Source organism: Mastigoproctus giganteus, chromosome 9, assembly GCF_048544385.1.
Source record: "Mastigoproctus giganteus isolate SK-2022 chromosome 9, ASM4854438v1, whole genome shotgun sequence".
Lineage (NCBI taxonomy): Eukaryota > Metazoa > Arthropoda > Arachnida > Uropygi > Thelyphonidae > Mastigoproctus > Mastigoproctus giganteus.
In genome coordinates this window covers 154,451,441-154,476,135 of record NC_143583.1, presented here as the reverse complement: position 1 = coordinate 154,476,135, position 24,695 = coordinate 154,451,441, and the positions used below count along the sequence as shown (strand labels likewise).

The window sequence follows — 24,695 nt, the reverse complement described above, 5'->3', positions numbered from 1 at the left end:
TACACATCTGCTGTTTTTTTCTTTTTTTCTCTTCTTTTTTTTACCTCTGTAAAATTGCAATTTCTATATCTGTTACGAATATGGAATCATGTTTGGGATGTTTAGGCATTATTAGATAAGGAAAAATCTGATTCAAAACCAAATTTTAAGTATTTATTTTGTTATTCTCTTTGAAGGTTTTAGGATCAATTCCGATTTGACAGTCTCCACCATCTACATAAATCTTTATCTGTTTTAGTTGTTTGAGCGTTTCCGAGAAACAAAAGTCGGCTGACATGAAATTATCAGCCTATATTTCGTTGGTCCCGTTAAGACCAGTTACGATTCCATAGCTCTCCCCATTACCTCTACAGAAATCCACAGATATACATGAAGGAAAAGTCGGATGGACACCAAATTTTCAATGCATGTTTTGGTTTCTGTGGGGTTATAGGTCCAATTCCGATTTCAAACTGCTCTCCCTTATAGAAACATTACAATAAATTCGGATAGATTTCTAAACTTCAAGACCTGTTTAAGATTATTTTTCTGAACGGTTCGAACATATATAATGTCAACAGATTAACCCATATCCTCTCTCCCCCCCAAAAAAAAACTTTTACACATCTCGCTTCACTTATCCACCACGTGAACGTGTGAGGTTTACCAAAATCTCAAGGGTTAAAAATGTGTATACCGTATTTAAGAAGTGTATTGGTACATACTTCTGCTAAGTGCAATATTGAAGTTTTTAACACTGCGGCACGTTATTTTAATACTCGAACGTGCCTGAAATGTAACACTGCGTTCATTACCTAATTTCTCTCTCTCTCTCTCTCTCTCTCTCTTTCTTTCTCAGGAGGAAGCAGTGCGTTGAATACCACGTTAATGGTAGTTTTTCGTGATACAGATGGAACAGGAAAGCATGGTATTCATTTTCCAGCACGATAGAGCACCATCAAATTGATCGTTTAGATGTCCCCAATTATCCTGACGAAGCATTCAGCAACAACGGGTGGATGTTGTCGCAGCTGACCTCCAGACTCGGTCACCTACTTCATCAAACTTCATGCCGACCAATTTATTTGTATGGAGTTTTGTGAAGAACGTTGTGTGTGCTGAATGATCATGGACATTAATGACCAGAAGGTAAAGATTTCCCCAACTTTCCAGCAGATCATACCAAAGATGTTGACCAACACCTGGGAAAATTTGGTCTCATGTTATGGCTGCATGTTGTCCGCTAGGGGAAACACATTGAGCCCGAACGAATCTAATTACAATCTTCTAGTTTTATAGACAATCTGTGCCACAATTTAAACAATTGCTATCTCAAAATAGTTAACTTCTATGCATACTCACACAGATCATTCTATATATATTTGCATCTGTTATCTCTCTATTATTCGCAATGAAGAGAGCAAAACAAATACATGAAAGCAAAACAAATACACCACTTTTCGCAATGGTCACGGAGAAAGCAAAGAAGTTCGGTTTTTCACTTTTTAATTCGGTGCAGCAATGAAAAGAACAAACACAGTTCCAGCATTTTCGAATTGATGCACAGGTAGTTGTACATAAAGCATAGTCTCAGTTTATGCGTAGCATTGTGAGCACACTTATGTTTACTACCAAGTGTATCGATCTGGTGTGGAGAAATTTCACCACGAGTTGCTTGGTATTGCACTATGTACATTGTATAAAAAAGTGTTGTTCCAATGAAGAAGTGTATTCACTGGGCTTTTTAAATTTATTAAAATTATAATGTTTGAAACAAATTTAAAATAATCCGATAAAAGATGTAACATAAATGTAGAACTCCGATAACAGTGTAAACAGAAAAATAAGTGAGAGAGAGACTTTAACGATTATATAGTTGAAATAAGTTTGTTCCTCGAGCAATGGAAATAGCGCAAAACCGTTGGGCTGAATTTTCTTCGTATGCTCTAATTGGTTCCTATTTTCTCTTGAATACAAATATCAGCAGAAACAGAGGGGAGGGGGAACCCATTTCTAATGCTTCGATAAATGTCGTCTGACTGCTGATGTGAATGTCTTATGCATGGAATAGAACATATTGGTAACCTGAAAAAAAATAATAATAAATAAATAAAATAAAATATATGTATATATATACAATGTGTATATAATTAAAGTTCACTTACTCCAACACCAATGCAGGTAAAAACAAAAAACTATTTATTTTAAGAGTTTTTACATTTGTTGCGTACACTATCGAGAAGATGATTAAGAAAAATAGCAAAAAAAAAAAAAAATAAATAAATAAAATAATAATAATAAATAAATAATAAAAAAAATAAATAAAATAAAAAAAATATCCCACTTGGTAGTGTTTTTGGATTTTTTTTTTTTTTTTCTTTTTTGATAATGATTGCACACTTAAAAAGTGTTGCTTAAGTTCGTAATAAGCAAACTTGGCTAGTTATTTCAAAGTTTGCACGTTTGCCATGGGTATGCGAATAAAGAATGATGCGTACCGTAGTTCCAAAATTCAACATAATGGGATTCACCAGACTGATACTTTGTTGAGGTGGTATTTGGAATATGACACTTCAGAAATTGTTCAGTATTGTATCTATATTGGTTCGCGACATGCACAAGGTGGAGAACAGTGTTTACAGTGGTCGCACATAAGATATTGAACATGATGTTGACATCGCGTCTGGTGATGTTTGCTTTAAGGTCTGCTAAAGTTTATTGCAACCAAAGTAAACATTTTTCTTCAGGAAGTCAAAAATCGCCAGAATTAAAATCCGATTTGGCTACACTGTAACCAATAATCCTCCCATCCAGTAGTGAGGGAGATCCAGGTATGGGGCGATCGGGGGGAGGTCGCCTCCCCACAGCCTGTGTAAATTGGAACAGTATTATGCGTTTTATGATGTTAAGTTGTATGGCAACTGTTCGTACTGTATGTATATTATATAAAGGCTAGATGTTTTGAAAATAAAACATCACTCTTCATTGCTGATGTCGCTTCTGAAATCTGTACAAGAAAGAGCAAATAAAGAGAATATAAATGAAAATAAATTAATGATATAAATAAACTCACATCAGTTTATTTACTTACATAAACTTGTATAAAGGCTAGTTAAAAATTCGACAGAAAATTGTGCTAAATTCGAACTTAACTTTCATAACTATCATTTACACTGGTGTTCAAAGTGCATCACCGCTTAAAATTGTAATTGTCGTCCAAATAACTTAAGTATATGGAAATATTTCTTACATATTGCATCAGATAAGATTGACACGTGATAGGAGATGGCGTAATATTGCATCAGCTGTTACTTTCAGCCCTATAAGCAAGCTCTGCAAGAGTTGCAGTCATTCCTTGCTTGTGTCAGGATGGCGAGTTACGTGCAGTTGACGCCACGAAGAAAGAGTGCTGTTGTTGCTTTACGTGAGGATGTTCTTCCCGTCATATTGCTTATAGAGTGTCTTGTACTCAGTCGACAGTGAGTAGATCTCTTTCCAAACTCAAGAATACTGGTTCTGCTGATAGGAAAAAAGGAATCTGACGCAAACGTGACTCTACGCCAAAACAGGACCGCGTTTTGAAGCGCTTATGCCTTAAAAACCGTAAAGCTTCTTCGTCTGAGCTGAAAAGAGAATGGGAAGAACATACAGGAGTGGTAGCAAGTGCGGTAACAGTCAGAAGACGCCTGTTCAAAAATGGACTTGTAGTCCGTCGTCCTAAGAAGAAGCCCATCTCCACACAAAAAATGAAAAATTTCAGATTAATTTGATGTAAGGAGCATGTCAAATGGATCCCCGAGTAGTGGAAGTCAGTTATTTTTTCGGATGAGAAGAAATTCAACCTGCATGGCTCTGATTGGAGACAAACGATTCGCCGTAGACCTGGTGAAGAATATTGTGTGAAATATTGTCTACAATGAAATTCCTTACCAGCCAAATTATATGGGGGTGCATTGCGTATCGCGGAGTAGGTCACCTGCAGTTTATAAAAGGTTCCGTAAATGCCAATGGATACTTGGCTATATTGAAATGCAAATTGCTGCCAACCATTAGAGACCATTTCAACCTGCCAAGTAACTGCATCTTTCAGGACGACTCTGCTCCTTGTCATCGAGCGAAAAGTGTAAGTAGGAACTTCTGTAGTTACTTTAGCTTCATTTCTGCATTAGAGGTTCGACAGTAATATGTTTACATTTGTTACAGGTGAAATATGGTTGGAAGAACGGTCCATTACAACCCTTAGCTGGCCAGGAAACAGCCTGGACCTGAATCTCATAGAGAACTGTTGGCATCGAGTGGAATCTGCGGTTGCCAGAAAGAAACCAAAGACCCTTCGTGAACTTCATGAAGCCATAATTCGTGTTTGGAACCACGAACTATCAGTTGATTATCTTCAGAAATTGATCTTGGCAATGCCTCGACGGTGTGCTGCTGCCATCGGGGCCAGAGGCGGTTCAACTAAATATTAATTTGCATCTGGTGAACTTTTCATTTTGTTTTCCATTTAAAATGATAAACTGAAGCAAACGGAGGGCTTCTGATAACATTTCAGCCATAATTGTCGTGTTTACCAAAACTGTTGTATAAAGGTTGCAAATGCTCATTTTGGAATATTTTGAGAGCACCTGTTAAATGTTACTTAGCTTTGCCTTAACTGTTAATAAATATCTTTTGTTTATATTTCTATTTGTGATGCTAGTCATTAATGTAACGTACCATCGCGAAAAATGGTTAGAAATGTGAAATTCCTAGGTGATGCACTTTCTTTGAACACCAGTATAATTATATCATAATTATATTGTCACTCTAGAAAACATTTTGGATCCTCATCGGTGCAACACATTCATGACAGTGGTAGAGATATGCGGAAGCATATCTTCTGTAGAAATCGATGCTGTTATACAAAGGCTATCATAAGCGTTCGCCATTATAGATAAATAAATTTTCTGTTTATATTCCGGGACGACACAACGGTCAGAGAAGTTCACAAGATAGACAGAATAAAAGAAACAGCACCGTATTTAGCAGTCACGGGCTTGAATCCCGGTCACTGAAGGCACGTGTACTTATGCACCCGCACGCATGACCACTTGGAAGGATCTCTTCAAAAAAAAAAAAATAATAAATAAATAAAATAAAATAAATAAAAAAATAAAGGCCAATGAGGAAGGAAGGAAATCATCCGTGAATCCACACCAAACAGTAACTTCAGATGAGTACAGTGGAACTTCCTAAATCCTGTAGCGATAATCTTTTGCTCAGATCCAACAAGGAGAAATGAGCATTTTTATACCTATACTTGTAAGGTGTTCACTGGCCATCCATACTTCAAATTCCATTCGTGCGAGGAATTGGAGTGCAAATATGCCTCTTGCAGCTGGATCATCTAGAAGTTGTAGCAAGTAGTATCTAGTAGAAGTTGCTGCACATGACCAGTACTTTTCATCCGACATTATAGGACATGCTTAAAGGTCGTGCAACTCCTGTCGTTTAATCAACTATAGCAGCTTTTGATTGAGCTCGGTGCACTTTATTAGTGAATGCAGCCTGTAAGGTATTAATGTTCTGTTGAACTGAGTACTGAAGGCATGCGGTTACAATCTTCATCAGTTAGCGAAAAACTGAAAATAATTCAGATGCAAAAAAAAAAAAAAAAAAATCGGAAATATTGTTGCTGGTAGAAACCTAATTTTGTTTTCGTGCCTTAAAAAAATGGGGTGAGCGACTTGTTGAAGGGCGCTGTGTATTCACAACATAAACATACAATATTTTACAAAAAAGCAATCATTACTAGCATTAGCCCTCGTGGGCTTGAATCATGGTCAACTCAAATGCAAGTGCTGCTGCATTCCCGTGCTGATTATTCGGCTCCGTCAGTAGTGGGTCTCAGGCGAGGGCTTATGGTTCCTCCTGGATTTTTGCGCAAGTTTTATCATCCTGCAAACAAACTGAATTAGAACGCATGTAATTTAAGACATAATCGAAAACAGTCCGACGAATCGGGTTCCCAACTTCCTCAGGTGGACAAGTGACATCATTAAACATGTAACGGCGGTGCATATCTAAAGAAAAACAGTTCGAATAGTTTAGTAGCAATGATTGTACAGAAATTCTTTCTAGTAGCTATATATAAGAAATACATAGTTAAAATAGCGAACAAATTTATTTGCCATTAAAGTAGTCTGCGTATGATTTATTCAGGTTTTTGATTTCTTCAGGGAGGTAATAAAACTTTCTGGGTTTACTGTAATCATCCATTCATTACTGTTGAAACTACCGGAAAATAGATATATTCTTTTGGATTATCTGATAAAACAATGCACTGTTTTTTAGGATAGTCAGAATTTCAGGTATTTGCTGATTTTTGATAAATTCAGTATGTGTGTTATTAAATTATATAATAGTAATTAATGTAACAGTAATCACAGATATTGAGTCCGACATTAATAAAAGCATCTTTGTGGATTACTTAGTTCTGTAATGAATTTACATTACAGGACTAAGAAGAACAGATTAGTTGAAGGGAAATATATAACTTGTCTAAATTATTTATATTTCCCCATAACTTCTTTAAAATATCTGGTTAAAAAAATTCTTGTCCGAGATATGCTCTGTGCAGCCGGATATCTCTGTTTAAGCAGATCTAGGATGAGTCAGATGAAATATCTTAACCATGAAATTGCTGCCAACTGGTTCACAATGAATATCACGAACACTGGGGGAAATGCACGTTCTTATCATCACCACAATAACACATCAACGTACAAGACCTGTTTGATCTCCTTATGGGAGCCACCGGAAATATTATATTTAGAAAAGTCGTTCTCGTAAATTCATACTTTTTCTCTAATCTCTTTAAGGCTATCATAGAAAACAAGGCCTCTTTAGAAAATAGGAAAATTCCAATTCACTAATCCTGGGAAAAAGCATAATTGGACCATTTCTATTGTTATTTTTGGGTCTGGATGCGCCATTCTTTCTCACCTCATTACCTACTAGCACAAATTTCCCTATTTCGGTCCCAGCAACTTCAATTTTCTGCTTTAGTGATGTCATGAACATAGTATCTTTATCCTGAAACAATCGGAATAGTACTGGACCGTTAAAAATCAGGCAAACGCTTACATTTTTATGGTCTCAAGAAACGCCCTCGCAGCATTGAAATCGGATTTGTACGTTCTGCAGTGTCGGTGGAATGCTGAGCACAGTTTTTCGGAGCTGATATGACCCTAATGGCACTAACAACCAAAATTGTCATCATTGAAGGGCGAAGTGATCTGCATATCTCAGCTATCGTTTTGTAGGACTTGTTTCATGCCTGACAGCATACGGGACTAGGTCGTTGGGACGTGGGCCTCTTAGGCCAGGGTACCTGGTCAACTTGTTTACGGATTCATATTAGGTGTAGTCCTCCCACCGTCTCAATTGCAACCTTGGTAATCCTGCCTTGCCGGTGGCAATTTTTTTTTTTATTTATATATAAGCCACCGCTAGGGGACTCTGACTCAACCTTCTTTATGACCAGTATACAACACAGACCTTCTGTAATGTGGTTGCTATTGCGTGACGTCACTGAGCTTGCTCGTGACAACAAGAACGGGAAATCGTGATACGGTCACCATTTCATAGCGTCGCGTGTGCCACGATAGGAACTCCTGTCGATACACTGCAAAACATCGCAACACGTGCTAGAATAAAGTGTACTTCTCTGTCGGACGCAGTGGCTGAAAAGCCTGTTCTGTGAGGAGCTGTTGTTACGCCACCCTGTTCATTTTATGTTTGATATGTCTCTGTGGAGTCAAATTTTGTGCTGTGAACACGCGTGAAGGAGCATAAACGATATGATCCACAGAAGAGCACCCTTTTCATCTTTACTTATTGCAGTAATCTTCAGTCAGGTAAGTACACAGAGAACTTCACAAATAAACTTAAATATAAGTTGAGTTGTATTAAAATTCAACGAGATTATTATTATTATTATTATTATTATTAGCTTATGGTGCAAGGAAGCCTGAGGCTTATGCTGCACCATCCATAAAAAAATTCCCCATTTTCCCTAAGAGAGGGAGAGAGAGAGAGAGTGTCAAAAGGGAATCACCAAGAAAGAGAAGAATGATGATATCCAGCTCAGGACCCTGGGTGTGCCAAGACATACTCACCAGATGTGAGCCCCTGGGGTTAAATTTCAGTGCTCCTTTTATCAGAGAATTGCGATATAACACATTAATTATTCCATGGGCTTTCCATAATTTTTGGATAAAATACATAATATTTTTGAAAATAATGTCAAGAAATTTCATAGTAGACATAGTCAATTTTAGTGGGGGGGGGGGGGTATTGTGAAATCTGTAATTCGTTGCACCGTTCACATAGCCCTGCTTTTTACGTCAAAATTGATTCAATTTGGAATCAATAAACAACGAATAGCGATTGATGAAAAGGAAAATATTGGTCTATAAATGTTAGCTACGTGCATCTGAGTGTTCATTACAATTTCATTCATTGATTCCCAACTACGTACGTCTATACTGGTGTTCAAAGAAAGTGCATCATCCCTTAAAATTGTAATTGTCGTCCGAATCACGTAAGTATATGGCAGTATTTCATACAGATTGCATCAGATAAGATTGACACGCGTAGGTGGAGAAGCATCCAGACTGTATGATGTCTACAGTGAAATTCCCTACCAGCCAAATGATATGGGGATGCACTTCGTATCGCGGAGTAGGTCACTTGCAGTTTATAAAAGGTTCTGTAAATGCCAATGGATACCTGGCTATATTGGAATGCAAATTGCTGGCAACCATTAGAGACCATTTCAACCTGCCAAGTAACTGCATCTTTCAGAACGACTCTGCCCCTTGTCATCAGGCGAAAGTAGGAACTTCTGTAGCTACTTTAGCTTCATTTCTGCATTAGAGGTTCGACAGTAATATGTTTACATTTGTTACAAGTGAAAAAATGGTTGGAAGAACTGTCCGTTACAACCCTTAGCTGGCCAGGAAACAGCTCGGACTTGAATCCTATACAGAACGGTTGGCATCGTGTGGAATGTGCAGTTGCCAGAAAGAAACCAAAGATCCTTCGTGAACTTCAGGAAGCCATAATTCGTGTTTGGAACCACGAACTATCAATTGATTATCTTCAGAAATTGATCTTGTCAATGCCTCGACGGTGTGATGTTATCATCAGGGGGCAGTGGCGGTTCAACTAAATATTAGTTTGCACTTGGTGAACTTTTCATTTTGTTTTCCATTTAAAATGATAAACTGAAGCAAACTGAGGGCTTCTGATAACATTTCAGCCGTAATTGTCGTGTTTACCAAAACTGTTATATAAAGGTTGCAAATGCTCATTTTGGAATATTTTGAGAGCACCTGTCAAATATTACTTAACTGTTAATAAATATATTTTGTTTATATTTCTATTTGTGATGCTAGTCATTAATGTAACATACCATCGCGAAAAGGGTTAGAAATCTGAAATTCCTAGGTGATGCATTTTCTTTGAACATCAGTGTAGTTACTAACGCAGCAATCACCCGATTTACGAACTGAAAAATGAATCTTAAGAACTTTTTTCAACTTAAGCAGCCCACATGCTGCTGTGATCTTATGAAAGTAAAACAACAAGATTGAAAACGTTTAATATTTATGTATTAATGCAGATTGTACACATGTTGATGGTTACCTTGTGGGAATGGGAATAGTATATGAATGAAATACAGGGTGTCTCAAAAATATTGGTACAAACGTTTAGGGGAGGTAGGTAACATCTAAAGGAATGTGAATCGCATAGGAACCCATAACCGGAAACGTCACCGTAAGTCGGTACACGGCGCTGTTCATCAGTTCGCGAGAGGGAAAATTTCTGGTTTACTCATTTAAGCAGTAGTCGGCGCACGAAGAGCATGCATCGATATACGAACTGTGAGCTGTCAGACATGCACCTAGCGTATGGATTAGCAGAGGGCAATGGACGAGCCACTCAACGAATTTATGGAGAACACTTCCCAGACAGACGTGTACCGGACCACCGTTTGTTTGCGCGTGTGCATCAAAATTTGTGCGATTATGGGTCATTTAGAGGTAACAGGAGTAGTGCGGGCAGACCACGTTCGCCGCGAACTCCCGCCATGGAAGAAAGTGTGTTGAATGACTTCCAGAATAATCCTTCTACCAGCACACGTGCCGTTGCCTCCGCCTAAGGAGTGTCTCATTGCAGTGTACAGCGTGTCTGGCACGACGATTCCTTACACCCCTTTCATCTCATAAGGGTTCAGTTACTGCTCCCCCAAGATCATCCTTCACGTGTGGCTTTTGCGCAGTGGTTTCTCGAAGAAAGTGTTCAAGACTCGAATTTTCCAGCCTATGTTTTGTTAACGGATGAGGCTTATTCAATCAGCACAATACTCATGTGTGGGCTCACGACAACCCACACGGTGTGCGCCCCCATGCTGCACAACATCGCTTCGCAATAAATGTGTGGGCAGGTATGGTCGGTGACTGCTTAGTCGGCCCATACCTGTTACCATCCCGCATGAACTCCGTTAAATATCGGATCTTTCTTGAACAAGTTCTACCAGGGTTACTTGACGATGTTCCAGCAAATGTGAGACGCAACATTTGGTTTGAACATGACGGGGCGCCTGCCCATTATGGAAGGTGTGTTCATGACCATTTGAACAGGCGTTTTGGGCGTCGATGGATTGGCCGTGGTGGACCCGTTGTCTGGCCCACACGCTCACCTGATTTATCGAGCCTTGATTTCTTTCTGGGGGGGGGGGGTCTCAAATCTATCTTGTATGAATCTCAAATCTATCTTGTATGAATCGCCTGTGGAGACGGAAATGGATCTCGTGGCGAATCTTGTCTGCGCTGCTGCTACTGTCAAAGAAACTCCAGGTGTGTTCGACCGTGTCCGCCAATCCATGCTGCGTCGGTATCACTCATGCATTGCGTCTCATGGTGGAACCTTCGAACATCTGTTGTAACATCATGAAATGCATCCATCTCGTACTCCATTGTTAATATTATGTCCAACAAATGTTTGCCACTAATTATTGTCTTGTGTCATTTCTGCTTCTTGTTCCTCTGCTACTACTAACAACGTGACGTTTCCGGTTATGGGTTCCTATGCGATTCACATTCCTTTAGATGTTACCTACCCCCCCCCCCCCTAAACGTTTGTACCAATATTTTTGAGACACCCTGTATATATGCAGTATATTCTTTATGAAATATATATATGCAGAAAATCTTGTATCATTTGGCCTTATTAATACTACATATACAAGATGGTTTAGAAAAAGGAAACGCTAGTCCGATTCACCAGAACTGACATCTCTTCCCCCCCCCCCCCTTTACGATGTAACGGCCCGTCGCAGTACAGTAACGGTCGTTTTTCTAAAAATTGTGCCACTGTTACGAGCCCGTACACTTCCACAAAAAAAGTATATACAGTAGTCCATTGATAACTGAGCGTTCCTCTGGCCTCCTTCGGAAGTTTACAAAGAAATTTTATAAAAATTTAATTTCCTAATATTTTATATGTTTATTGTAAAATATATTATATATTGTAATATAGTATATAAGGTATAAGGTATGTTTGTGTCTAACGGCTCCTGGGATTTCTCCCATCTCCGCGGTGTACATTGTATCGGGGCCAGAGATTTGAAGTGTGTGGGGGTCATGTGCTGTATATTGTGTTGTGCCCTTTGTTCCTCCGATATTTTATTGTAAAATATATTAATAATTATTAATATTAGTTAAGGTTAAACGACGCAAGGAATTTAGGATTTCGTGCATCAACCAAAAAAAAATTTGCATGGACAACCATTATCCTTCATACGCTTTCCTTTCCACTGCCAGGTGCCGCTCTAGTTTCCCCTTAAATTCACTAGGTTCTCAACCTTAACCGCCTAGGTAAGCAAATCTACAACAGGCTCACTAAACGTAAACTTCATTAAGGTCAGTCTATTCGTTTTCCTCACTAATTTATATTTATTTATTTATATTTGTTTCATTTCAAATGTAAAAATTCCACCGTCGTTCAGCTCCTTAGTGCCTTCAGTTAGATTATTCTTCCCCACTCCTCAAAATGCCTAGTCACAAATTGTAACAAGTTCTTAACCACTTCCCTTTGCTATTCTCACCAATCGCCTCCCTTTGAGCCCTCTCAAGGGCTCAAAGAGAGGCGATTGGTGAGAATAGCAAAGACTCAATTCACTACTTATATAAATGAAATATAACCTCCCAATTATATTCAGGAGAAAATGAACAGGCGGGTAAAGGTTGTTCACCAACTTCTCCGCTTCGCACTCACTTTCTCATCAACAAACTGTTGATGCAAGAATCGCAGTGCTTATTTTCAGCAATTGATACCACGAATCATGTAGTGAAAGGTACACGGAGCGAGAAGGGGAGCTAGCGAATTACAGACTCGGAACGGACAAGTTTTTGTTTTCATGTCTATAAGTAGCTGTATACTCTTAGTCACGCTCGTTAGTTTTTTTTTTTTTTTTTTTTAATTTATAGATTTTGTAAGTTACTACTTATTAGGAAGGCCGATGCTGCTTATGAGAAAATATTGGCTAAGATAGCAAAGAATAGGGATAAGGAATTTTTCATTTATATGAATACAACGAAGAAGAAAGCCAATCAGATCGGTCCCTTGTGCACTGGGTGTGGGAAATTCTTAGATAAACCAGCTGAGGTTGCAGATGAAGTGAATAGGTACTTTGCATCGGTCTTTACTGATGAAAGACCCTTCATGCTGCGAAGAGGCTTGCGATTTAGACTGAGCCATATGAAATAAGTAATTTAGTAATTACAGATGATTGTTTATTAGTATTAGTAGAGGCGTATGATGCAAGAAAGCAAGCTTACGAGCATCATATACAGCATCAACCAAAAAAAAAAAAAAACTTCCCACTCATCCATCGCTCCAAAAGTTTGTCCAGTTCTTCCTTGAAGTTATCATCTTCCACAACGGCAAATGAAAGTGTTCCAGCAATCAGCTACCTGCTGGCTAAAGGCAAATTTTCGCACATCTATTCTACAACTGTCTTTCCTCAATTTGAGTTTATACTCCCTCAGGTTCGTAATCTGAGCAAGAAAAAGAATCCGATCAGCATGGCATTGAGCCTGGTCAAACCATTCAAGGTCTTATACACCTGAATCAAAAAAAAAAAACTTTTGAGCATAAAGGCAAGTAAGGCTCTTGGAGTTGATGGCATATACCTTTGAGGGAGACCACAAGGGAAGCACCTCCGTAGCCAGGTGGGCAGGAGCAGCAGTGTGTAGCACACGCTTCTTGATTAGACCGGGGTTCGATCCCGTGACCACCAAATACGGAGGATGCGTAAGGTCAGGGAATGACCACCCCATATCCCCTGAGCAATATGGCCTTAGTTGTTAATGCTTCTAAAAAAAAAAAAAAAAAAAACAAATAACCACAAGGGAGCGTATTGAACCATTAAGTTTAATTATGAGGGCATCTTTGGACTCGGGAGAGATTCGTTTGGATTGGAGAAGTGCCAGTGTATCACCAATACATAAAGGCGGATCTAAGATTAAAGTTGGCAATTACAGACCGATTAGGCTGACTTCAGTGGTAGGAAAAATCCTAGAGGCAATGATTAAGAGTGCAGTCTAGGGATATTTAGATAGACATGGCATTCTCAAAGACAAACATGGTTTTCTTAAGGGAAAACCATGTTTAACTTAGTAGGCCATTTTGACACAGTTACTCATGAGCTGGATGTAGGGAACATTTTCGACATAGTTTATTTGGATTTTAGCAAAGTATTTGACTTGTTCCCTTATGAGAGGTTACTGTATAAGCTTGAACAAGTTGGGACTAGTGGTAAGATTCTAAGATGGATTGCTGGGTGAAAGCACGGCAGAAGGTTGTTATTAATGGATATTCTTCAGATTAGTGTAACGTCAAGAGTGCGGGCCCTCAAGGATCGGTTCTTGGACCACTGTTTTTTCTCTTTTTCATAAATGACATAGATGAAGGGATAGAAGGCGTGATATCAAAATTTGCAGACGGCGTAAAGATTGGTAGAGTCGTTAATGATTAGTGCCCAGCAGACCTCCTTCAGGATGACTTGAACAGACTTCAAAGATAGTCAGAGATGTGGCAGCTAAGTTTTAATGCAGCAAAATGATGCCCTCATATTTAAACTTAATGGTTCAATACACTCCCTTGTGGTTATTTGTTTTTTTTTTTTTTTTTTTTAGAAGCATTAACAACTAAGGCCATATTGCTCCGGGGTGATTATTCCCTTGTATAAGGCAATGGTCAGGCCACACCTAGAGTACTGTATACAGGCCTGGAGACCTCATTTCAAGAAGGATGTAGAGCTGCTGGAACGAGTACAGAGAAGGGCAACAAGATTAGAGAATGGAACAAAGGGGTGCTCTTACGAAGAAAGGCTTAAGTTTTGCAAATTACAGTGTCTGGAGACTAGGCACCAGCGAGGTGATCTGATAGAGGTGTATAAAGCCTTGAATGGTTTGAGCAGGCTTAATGCTGATGGGATTCTTCCTCTTGCTCAGAATAATCACCTGAGAGGGCATAAATTCAAATTGAGGAAAGACAGATCTAGGATAGACGTGCGGAAATTTGCCTTTAGCCAGCGGGTGGTTGGTGGAACAGACTTCCATCCCTTGTCGTGGAAGTTGATAGCCTAAATAAGTTTAAGGCTCACCTGGACAGGTATTTCGAACGAACAGAGGGGTGAAGTGGAAGTGGTTATTTTTTATTTATTTTTATTTATTTATTTATTTATTTTTTTTTTTTTTTTGGCTGATGCTGCATAAGCTTGCTTTCTTGCATCAAATGCCTCTACTAATGCTAATGCTAAAAATGCATGGTCTTACATTTGGGGAAGAGCAACCCCAAAATAAATTATACACTTAGTGGAGTTGAATTAAAAATGGTAGAGGAAGAAAGGGATCTGTGATTTATAGTACGGGCAGATATGAAGTTTTTTGAACAGTGTAAACAGGCAGCCAGGAAAGCCCATGGTGTCCTATCGATTATGTATGGAACGTTATCCTGTAGAGATAGGGAGCTCATAATCCCACTGTATAAGGCAATTATAAGACCATTTTTGGAATACTGTGTTCAAGTATGAAGACCTCATCTGAAAAAAGACATTGAGCTTCTTGAAAAGGCCAAAAGACTAGCAACTCGGATGATGAGATCGGCAAAAGTACCACCGGACTAGGAAAGATTATGTGGGCTACAGAACTTGGCAACCAGGAACCTCAGAGGGACCTGATTGAGGTTTATAAGGCACTGGGATAGATTAACAAAACGAATAAAGGTGGAATTTTGACTGTTATAAAGAATTGCGTAACTAGGGGCCAGAAATTCAAATTACAGGGGTTGAAGTTTATATTAGATTGTAGATGGAACAAATTGCCCACGCAGATAGTTGAGGCTGACAGTTTGAACAAATTCAAAGGTTAACTGGATAGTTATTGTATGAGGAGGGAAGCATATAATTTGTATTTTCTTATCTACTTGTTCCCCCCCCCACCCCACACACACACCAGTGCAGCAAAAGCCTGTGGCTTCCTTGCACTATATGGCGAATACTATATTTCTCGACATGATTAACAGAGCAAAAATGTTTTTCATGAATATTTTATTGTGAGCAATGTCGGCGAAGCCGAATATTTGATATAATAGGGGCATCCTGGCATGCAAATTCCGATTATTCAATAGAAATCGATCTACCACCTAACAGAGCCGTACATTATTCAAATTTTCATGCTTATAAAAACACGTGTTGCGACCACATAACTTCATTCCCATTTTTTTTGGCTTCCTCAGTCGGATAGCCACATCTCCAGTACTCAGGATGGTAAGTCATCGTTCTTTAGATGATTCTTTGAGATGGCAGGTCTTTGGATGATTTGAAGCCGGGCAGTCGCAGGCGGAGGTGGCACGTTGGCTTAATGTATCCCGGCATTATGGAAGCAATTCTTGGAGACAGGAACCGTTACAAAAAGAGCTGGCCAAGGTCACCCTGAGACGACGTCAACCAGAACAGACCGCTGTCTGGCTCTAAGAGCAAGACGTAACCCTACGATGCCCTATCATCAACTGTCTCTTGAGGTTGGTGCGGCCAAAGGAGAAAAGAATTCCAACCCGACTGTCTTAATAAGGCTCCATTCAAGTTTACTGCGTAAGAAAACTAGTGGTTTGTATCCCATTAACTCTCCCGTCGATGACGCGAGGAACTTTAATGGGCTGTTTTCACTCCGTGGCTGAGTTATTCGGTCTCAGGCGTAGATAGCAAGGTCTCCCCCCCCCCAGAAACTGGGGATTTTTCGCCTAGGAAAACAGTCATATTGACCAGAGAACACACCCAATTTACAGACACTTGCATCATTTGCCAATGCTAGTTACTTTCAATTGTCTGTTAATTTTCTCCTGAATATAGATGCAAAGGCAACTTAAATATGATAAAACGTTGTGCCCCCCTCCCCCTCCTGGCCACCTGCGCACGCTTTATGCTACCCTTCATACCTGATTGTATCAAAACATCGAAGTATTTTCCCTCATTTACAGCCCTCAACTTGATCCACTCATAACGAAAAATAAAACACATAAAGTACATAGACACCATTTCACTGATTCGCCTTATTTAGCACGATACGTTACGCCCCAGATCTTCCCTGCTGTGCCATAGCACTGCATATTACAAATGAACGCTAGTGTGCAACCTAATCTATAAAGTATTCTCGGGTTATAATTTCCAAAATGTAGAACTTTAATATTGGATAGCCTTAAAGCATAACTGCCATTTTTGAACATCATAAAGCGGATGCATGTGTTAAATAAATGATATATTATATGATATGATACACAATAAATAAACAATTCATTATATAATAAGCATTAAATAAACAATATACACATGTATACATACACTGTGCTGCCACTTTATTAGGTACACCCCTGCTGTACACACAAATGGTTTATCCCACAACGTTGCAAGTCACATGACCACAGTTGTGGATATAAATGCAGCAGAACAACCTTTCTAGTATCAGTTAAGCAGAGGTTAAACCGTAGCAAGAATGAGGAAAAGGAGTGATCTAACGGACTTCGAACACGGCATGGTAGTAGCTGCAAGACGTGTTGGACAAAGCATCTCGGCAGACTATCTTGCTAGCAGCTTTGAAGAAATTTACAAAACAGATGCAGCAGATGACGGGATGGAAGGTAACGAAAATTTTCCCCTCAACTACACTACATTGATACACTAACAGTATTTGAAATCAACTAAGCAGAATTGTTGAGCAATTCACAGTATGAAAAAGGACCTCACACGAGGCCCGGACGGTATCCCTACTGTTTTATGGAAAAAATGTGGAACCACACTTGTAAAGCCATTACTTACTTCACTTAATAAAATTGTTCTTTGAGAGTGGAATCTATCCAGCTCAACTGAAAAAGGCTTTTGTTGTCCCTCTTTACAAAAAAGGAGACCCATCCTCACCCAACAACTACAGACCAGTTTGTCAATTAAATACACTCTCAAAGATAATTGAATCCATTGTAATGAAGCAGCTATTTAATTTTATGAAACTTAATTAGTCAGATTACTCTCACGGATTTATCAAGGATCGTTCCACCTGCACAGATGTGATTTCGTTTGTCTTGAATATATCCCAGGCGCTTGACGAAGGAAAACAAGTCGACTCCATCTTCCTTGATTTAAGCAAAGCCTTCGACAAGGTAGTCCATCAGAGACTAATCAATAAACTGCATCGCTATGGTCTCAGAGGACAGGCACTAACTGGAATGCAAACTATTTGATAGGTAGAGAAATGTCGGTGACATTTAAAGGTAAAATCTCATATCCTTTCAAGCCTGAAATTGGTATCCCACAGGGTTCATCTTTAAGCCCGCTATTATTTCTTATCTACATCAGCGACCTGCCAAGTACCCTTGGAGACTACCAAATCAAAATCAACATATTTGCAAACGACATAAAAATTTATAAAGCAATTCGCAGTACCAGTGACTGCATCATCCCAAACGAAGCTCTTCAACGAGTTATTCAGTGGCTGAAGGAGAACAAAATGGTAGTCAGTGAAAATAAGTGTGAGCTGATGAGCTTTGCTAATGCACACAAGAAAAACTTAATTTTTCTTATTGTGTCAACAACACTACAATCAAAAAAGTTAGTACAGCCAAAATTTTAAGTATCTTTATTAAAGAATCATTTTCCTTTGATGTCTCAAACATTGTGAAGGCAGCTAGCAAAAAGCTAGGTTTCCTGAAAAGAATTAACCGAGACTTCAATCGATTTACACTTTCCATCTTTCTCTACAAAATCTATGTCAGGCCAGCCCTAGAATTTGCCTCACAGGTCTGGTCCCCACATGCAGCTTACCAATATTCAAAAAAGAGCAATACAGTACGTTTGCTTTAAAAGTGGCCTAGAATACAATGAGAAATCCTACCAAGAGTGGTGTGTATTCTTTGGACTTGAAATGCTGGAAGAAAGAAGAGATGAAGCCGATTTACTCCTTTTTAACCAGCTGTTAAATGGTACCCTGAATTGCCCTCTTCTCGTCTCACAAATAAATTTCAACGCACCGGCAAGAGCTTTAAGAAACCATCCTTTAAGAAACCATGAGAGAACAAATTATGGATACTACAACTTCTACAACAGGACTGCAAGATCAATCAACAAAGCAAATCTGGAGATATTTGACACTCCTGGACACTTCAAGAGGCAACTTAAATTGCTAACCTCATCCGTTATCTGAACCTTAAAATTGACTCTTCTTGCAAGTTCTGTGACTCTGATTGTGTAATGTGTGTAAAGAAATACCAGTGCTATATCTTACTCCTACCTGTTCAGTTAAATAGGACGGATCAGTCCTATTTTTATTTAGTTAGTTTTATTTTTATCTGTAGATTTGAATTTACTGATTTGTGTTCTCTTTATGTACATTTACTTTTCGCTTTACTTTGGAAATCTATACTCCAAGCTTCTGCTTTGAAGCTGTGTAATAATGCTTTGTAGCTGCACCCTCTGGCACGTTTGATTGCTATTTTGTAGCTGTTAACAATAATAATTTATTGTGGTTGCTTCACGAACTGGCTTAGCGTAACGAGTCTCAATCAGCGGTGTCAAATGTACCACCAGCAAAACGCGAAAGCTCGTGCAGCGTGTAGTGGGTCATCTGGCGTACTAAATTCAGCTGCTTGTCGAAGCAGGAAGATTACTTCAAGTTTGTAAATCGCCGCAGCCTTTGACTTCCGGGTAAGGAATTTGAGACGGAGAGCAAGATGCATTATGTTGTCAATATGGGAGGACTGCCTTGCCTAAGACCCGCATAGGTGAGCAAGCAGATGAGGGCTTCCTGAAAGTGACGATGACAGATAGCTAATTGTTCCTAGAAGGTTCGAGCTAAGTAAACAAAAGTATGAAATAACGAGATCAAGTTGCTAACAAAAGCTCAAGAAACCTTATATTGTAAATTATTGTTACAGAGTAAAAAAAAAAAAAAAAAACTATGTCCAGTATCATGGCATTAAACGTATATGCAATGTGACATTAATATCTTCCCTTACGACAATTCTTCATTAAAAGCGTTCTTAGTGACAAATGGCATATTGTGGTTACTAATACAAAGTATGCTTCTCAAATGAAGGCAAAGAAAAGTCTCAGGCGCGTTCCATTTTTTCCTTAAATTAATTGAATATTTTTGTTTTCAGTGATTAATAGAAGTGAAAAGTAAATAAAGTTACTCCTTACCAATTAATTACTAAGATTATAACTAATAAGCCCTCGCGGTAGCACAGTTGGTAGAATCGCGGTCCTCCCAACACGGAGTGGAAAAGACCCGAATTCGAGTCCCGTCGTTGACGTGAGGAATTTTTATGGGCCTTTTTCACAACGTGGCTGAGTTAGTCGGTCTCAGGTAGCATGGTTTTTCTCCTGTAAACTCGGATTTTTCGTCTAGCAAAACAGAAAATCCATTTCAGAAAACACACAATTTACAGACAGTATATACTGTATATACGCAATTTACAGACTGTATGTACTGTCTGTAAATTGCGAAGATAGTATATGTGTTCTCTAAACTAAGCAATATGGCCTTAGTCGCTAATGCTCCTAAAAACGTACTACAACAGCACTTAATAAAACTCTATAGTTTTACGTTTTCTAAACTTATCCATTTAGTTTAATTACCCAACTGTATATTTATTACTCTTCTCCCTTATACTCATTTTTTTTTAAGTTTCTATACTATGTTGTATATACTCTCTATATGCTGTATATGTATATAGATATACATATCTATATACTCTTTCTATACTGTATATTTATCTGTTCACAAGTGATACCACATTCACGAGTCGTATTTAACAATAGACGTAAAGCTAACAATATTGAATTAAAACTACATTTAATCTGTGAAATTCTTTTTCTCACTAAAAATTGTATGAAAAAAAAATAATAATAATTGCTGGCTTTCTGTTTGCCCAAATTTTAATGAAATTTGGTTTTACTCGACGGATATTTTTTAACAATCCAATACAAAATTTCTTGAAAATTGGTCGACTGGGAGTAACATGTGGACGAACGGACAAGGTGAATATAATGGGCGCATATGCATACATATGCGAACGCGCCTAAAACATAATTTTATTTTAGTAAATAACATTATGCTTGAAAAAAAGACCAGTAGCAAATTTAAAATCTGTAAAGAGCAGAAGAGATGAAAACCTAATTCAGTTTACTAATTTCGATTTTAAATTGAGCAGATTTTAAGTTTAAAGGGCATACCTGTTTTGAGTTATCTATAGCGGTATTTCTTAACCTATGTTTTCGCATCTATAAAAGAAAAGTAAATTCTGTGTTTTAAAATAGAAGGATATATCATGGCAATTTGTTTGTTTCCATGTTCGATATATATATATATCCAAATCCATGTTAATATTACTTCCATGATTATAAATTAAGATTATTTTCATCAAAAAGCAAAAGTGGAAAGTTAAGACTCACTTGGATTGGAGCACTGGACGTTTAGATAATAAACCCAAAATAATTCCCAAATAACACTGAAAAACACAATTTTTACCTCAAGTAATATATCAGTTGTTTGCAGTTAATTATTATGCGTAGATTTTGATGGTTCTTAAAATTTTACATCACGTCACACTACCTACATACACAAGTTTTTTTAGTTTACCCATAATACGTATATCTTTAAAGTTAAGGGAATAGCTATCACTGATCTGTTATATTACCTGCAAATTTTTCAGGTACGTGTATTATTTAATATTAATGTTTGTTTGTGCTAATAGATGGCAGTGATATTGGGGAGGGTTAACATTCTTCAACTTTGTCAGCCTTCCCCACTTTCAGTTGCACGACAGTTGTAGGTGGGGACGTGTACAGTTTATCTGCGTACGTATGATTGCTTCTTATGAGTTTTTGCTTCGCATTGTTTGGCTTTATTGAGGAAGAAAATCTACAGTATTACTCAACGTGCATATTCTTTTTTATTTTGGTTGCAAAATTGGTGAGCAGGACAAAACGCGCTCCACATACGTGCTGTGTTACCTGAACTACAAATGGCTAACTGGGAAAATTAAGAGTACAAGGGGTGATCATTTAATTTGCGGACTGGTGCAAGATCTTATCTTAATTGTCATCATCTGAATCTTCTGTGGATTTCTTCTTCTCAAAATACTCTCCCTTGAACTTTACACACTTTCGCCCACGCATTAAATGCTTCTTGCAAGTCATTTTTTGAAAGACTGCGCAGTGCTTCCGTTGTGGCCCTGCGAGCATCATTGTGTTGGACGCTAAACGCTTGCCTTTCAGAGCTTTCTTTAGACATGGAAACAGAAAGAAATCACACGGGGCTCATAAAATTAGTTAGTGAATAAGGGGGGGGGGGTGGCAGAACCTTGGCACCTATGGCAGTGATCACTGCCTGCACAATATTAGCCCTATGGGGCCTGGCATTGTCTTGATGGAGAAACCAGTTGACATCGGAAAGTTCGGTCACACCGGAATTGGCCGTCCTACCAAGACACTCATTACTATACTCAATTCATGCAACACTAGCTGGTCAAATACTGGCATGCGCACACAGTCTGCTCAGTAGCGATCAGGGAGAGCGCCTCTAGCGGCAGTCATGGAAAGTTCACGCGATAAACATAAAATATTGCACCAGTCCGCGAATTAAATAACCATTCCCTGTATGTGTTTTACCGTTTCTGTGGTGTGGCAAGAACCGCGCAGCCACATTGGCGATCGTTGTTTCTGCATGAAAAGCATATCAGGGATGTCCAGGAACACAAGCACAGCATCGAATATTCTAACGAGTTTGTAATAAGGCCTACTCCACATAATGAAGAACTGCCGACACTAGATCCCCCCCCCCCCCAGAATAATGGGTTAAACCCCAGGGACTCACATCTGGTGAGTATGGGCTTGACACACCCAGGGTCCTGAGCTGGATATCATCATTACTCTCTCTCTCTCTCTCTCTCTCTCTGGCCCCTCCGTATAGCCAGGTGGGCAGGAGCAGCAGTGCGTAGCGCACGCATCTTGATCAGACCGGGGTTCGAGCCCGTGACCACCAAATACGGAGGATGCGGAATGGTCAGGGAGTGGCCACCGCATATCCCCGGAGCAATATGGCCTTAGTTGTTAATGCTCCTAAAAAACCAAATAACATACATAACATCTCTCTCTCGGAGTAAATCAGAATTTTTTTTTTTTTTTGGCTGGTGCAACATAAGCCTCAGGCTTTCTTGCACCATATAGCTGATAATAATAATAATAAAGCAAGCCGTGAGATGAATATAGCAAGGATTCTTGCGGTGCAGACGTTGCTTGACCGCCCACTTCGATAGATTTGGACTACCAACCGGAAAATTATAACGCGGGAAGTTAATTAAGCAAGAATAGTTGAATAACTTACTTCGTGATCTAAACTTACCTAAACAGCAAGTAGAACTCCTTGGTTCTAGGTTGCGACATGGAAATTACTTGAAGTAAAAACTAAATGATGCAAAGAAAAACGGCAAAGAGTTCTTTACTTATGTAAACTCTAGAAAGAAAGGTATGAATCAGAGTGATCCACTTAATATAGATGGTTTCACTATTGATGATCATGCTCAGGTAGCTGATAAACTGATTGAGTATTTTGCGCCTTCATTCGCACATGAGGAGTTATTTAAGGAGGAGAATGCCAGAAGTTTACCAAACTCATGGAACTAAATGATTTTGTAATAATTGCTGAAGTTAAACGTAAAGAAGGCACCTGGGGTAGATGGAATCTATCCAGTTATATTAAAGAAGGCAGCAAGGGAAGTAAACCCTTAGCCATAATTATGAGAGCTTCCTTGGATTCAATTCAGGGAAGGTCCCCATGGACTGGAGGTGTACAAATGTATCCCCAATTCAAAAAGGGAGTTCAAAAGGTGACACCAGTAACTATAGACCTATTAGTTTAACTTGTATTCCTGGAAAAATAATGGAGTCTCTGGGTAAAGAAGCATTGCAGGATCATCTAGACAAGACTGCAGTAATAGTTAAGACACAGCATGTGTTTGTTAAAAGGAGATCTTGTCTGATAAATTTGATTGGATACTATGATGTGGTCACAAAGGAACTGGATGCAAAAAAATAATGTTGATATCATATACCTGGTGCTTATAAAATAAGTTTCCTTATTCAGGAGACCCTAGTGTCAAAACGATTAAAGTGTAAAGTGTTTTTGGGTCAAACAGCACCAGGGGTTTCCCCCCCCCCATCTCCGCTTAGTATACAGTACATTGTTGTGTGATATAGTAAACTGTAAAGGCCAGAGATTTAAAAGTGTGGGGATCTTGTTTATGTGTAATGTTTTGTACCGTTGTTCATCTGACCTTTTAGCCGTTGGGCCCCTAATGGGACCCACCATTGCCCACACTTGGCCTCGTGGAGGCAGACCAGGTACACCCAGTATAGTTATATTTACTCTGGCAGGCCCTGCCACCTAATTTCCTGAGATTTCAGTGCCTAGCACCTAAAAAAAAAAAAAAAAAAATACTATATTTTATGCTGAAAGGGGGTAGGCTGAATGGTAATAGGATTGTTGCATGGTTGACTTAAGTTTTTGAGTGTGGGTTTGGAAATTTTTGGTTTCATTAGACGTGGTCGCAAAGTTAGAGATTGGGTGCAGAGACTGAAGACTGGTGTGGGGGGGGGGTAAGACAGAGGTTGGGTCAATAGAGAAGGCAACTCCAGATGGTCAGTGAGACATGCCCATGTCCCACCAGATGGAAGAAAAAAATGGGGTGGTGAGGAGGGGAGGAGCCATTTGACTTCTCCCCCACCCAGAAAGTAGGAAGAAAGTACCGTGCAAAAGTGCACTGGTACGGGGAGGCTAATGGCCTTAGCAGCAAGCTGCAGCAATAGTCATGTCCGGTGAGTTTGTTTCAGAGGTCATAGCCGCTGGTGTCAGGTTCAGGAGATGTGTAGAGTCAAGTCGGACTTGGTAATCACTGGTGTGTTCCTCCGGAAAGGGATCTCGAGACAGGTGAGTAGTGGACTGCGTCAGTTCCGTGTCCAGTCGTGGTCCTGTTGCAAAAGGTCCTTAGTGTGGTTAGCTCAATCTTTCCGTTTGAATGTTTCTGTTCCATTAGGTTGAGTTGTTTCATTCAGTTAC

At 39.1% G+C, this 24,695-nt stretch overlaps 2 protein-coding genes across 2 annotated transcripts in view; one reads left to right on the top strand and one right to left on the bottom strand.

Moving 5' to 3' along the window:
• Positions 1-7,041, bottom strand: part of LOC150080827 (amine oxidase [flavin-containing]-like) — a 238,711-nt gene extending 231,670 nt beyond the window's left edge. The window contains exon 1 of the mRNA XM_090380834.1: positions 6,964-7,041. Within this exon, the coding sequence (XP_090236960.1) occupies positions 6,964-7,041 (78 nt within the window). The remainder of the gene's footprint in view (positions 1-6,963) is intronic.
• Positions 7,042-7,820: 779 nt separating this feature from the next.
• Positions 7,821-24,695, top strand: part of LOC150080826 (cuticlin-5-like) — a 45,983-nt gene continuing 29,108 nt past the window's right edge. Inside the window, exon 1 of the mRNA XM_090380833.1 lies at positions 7,821-7,877. Coding sequence (XP_090236959.1) covers positions 7,821-7,877 — 57 coding nt within the window. The remainder of the gene's footprint in view (positions 7,878-24,695) is intronic.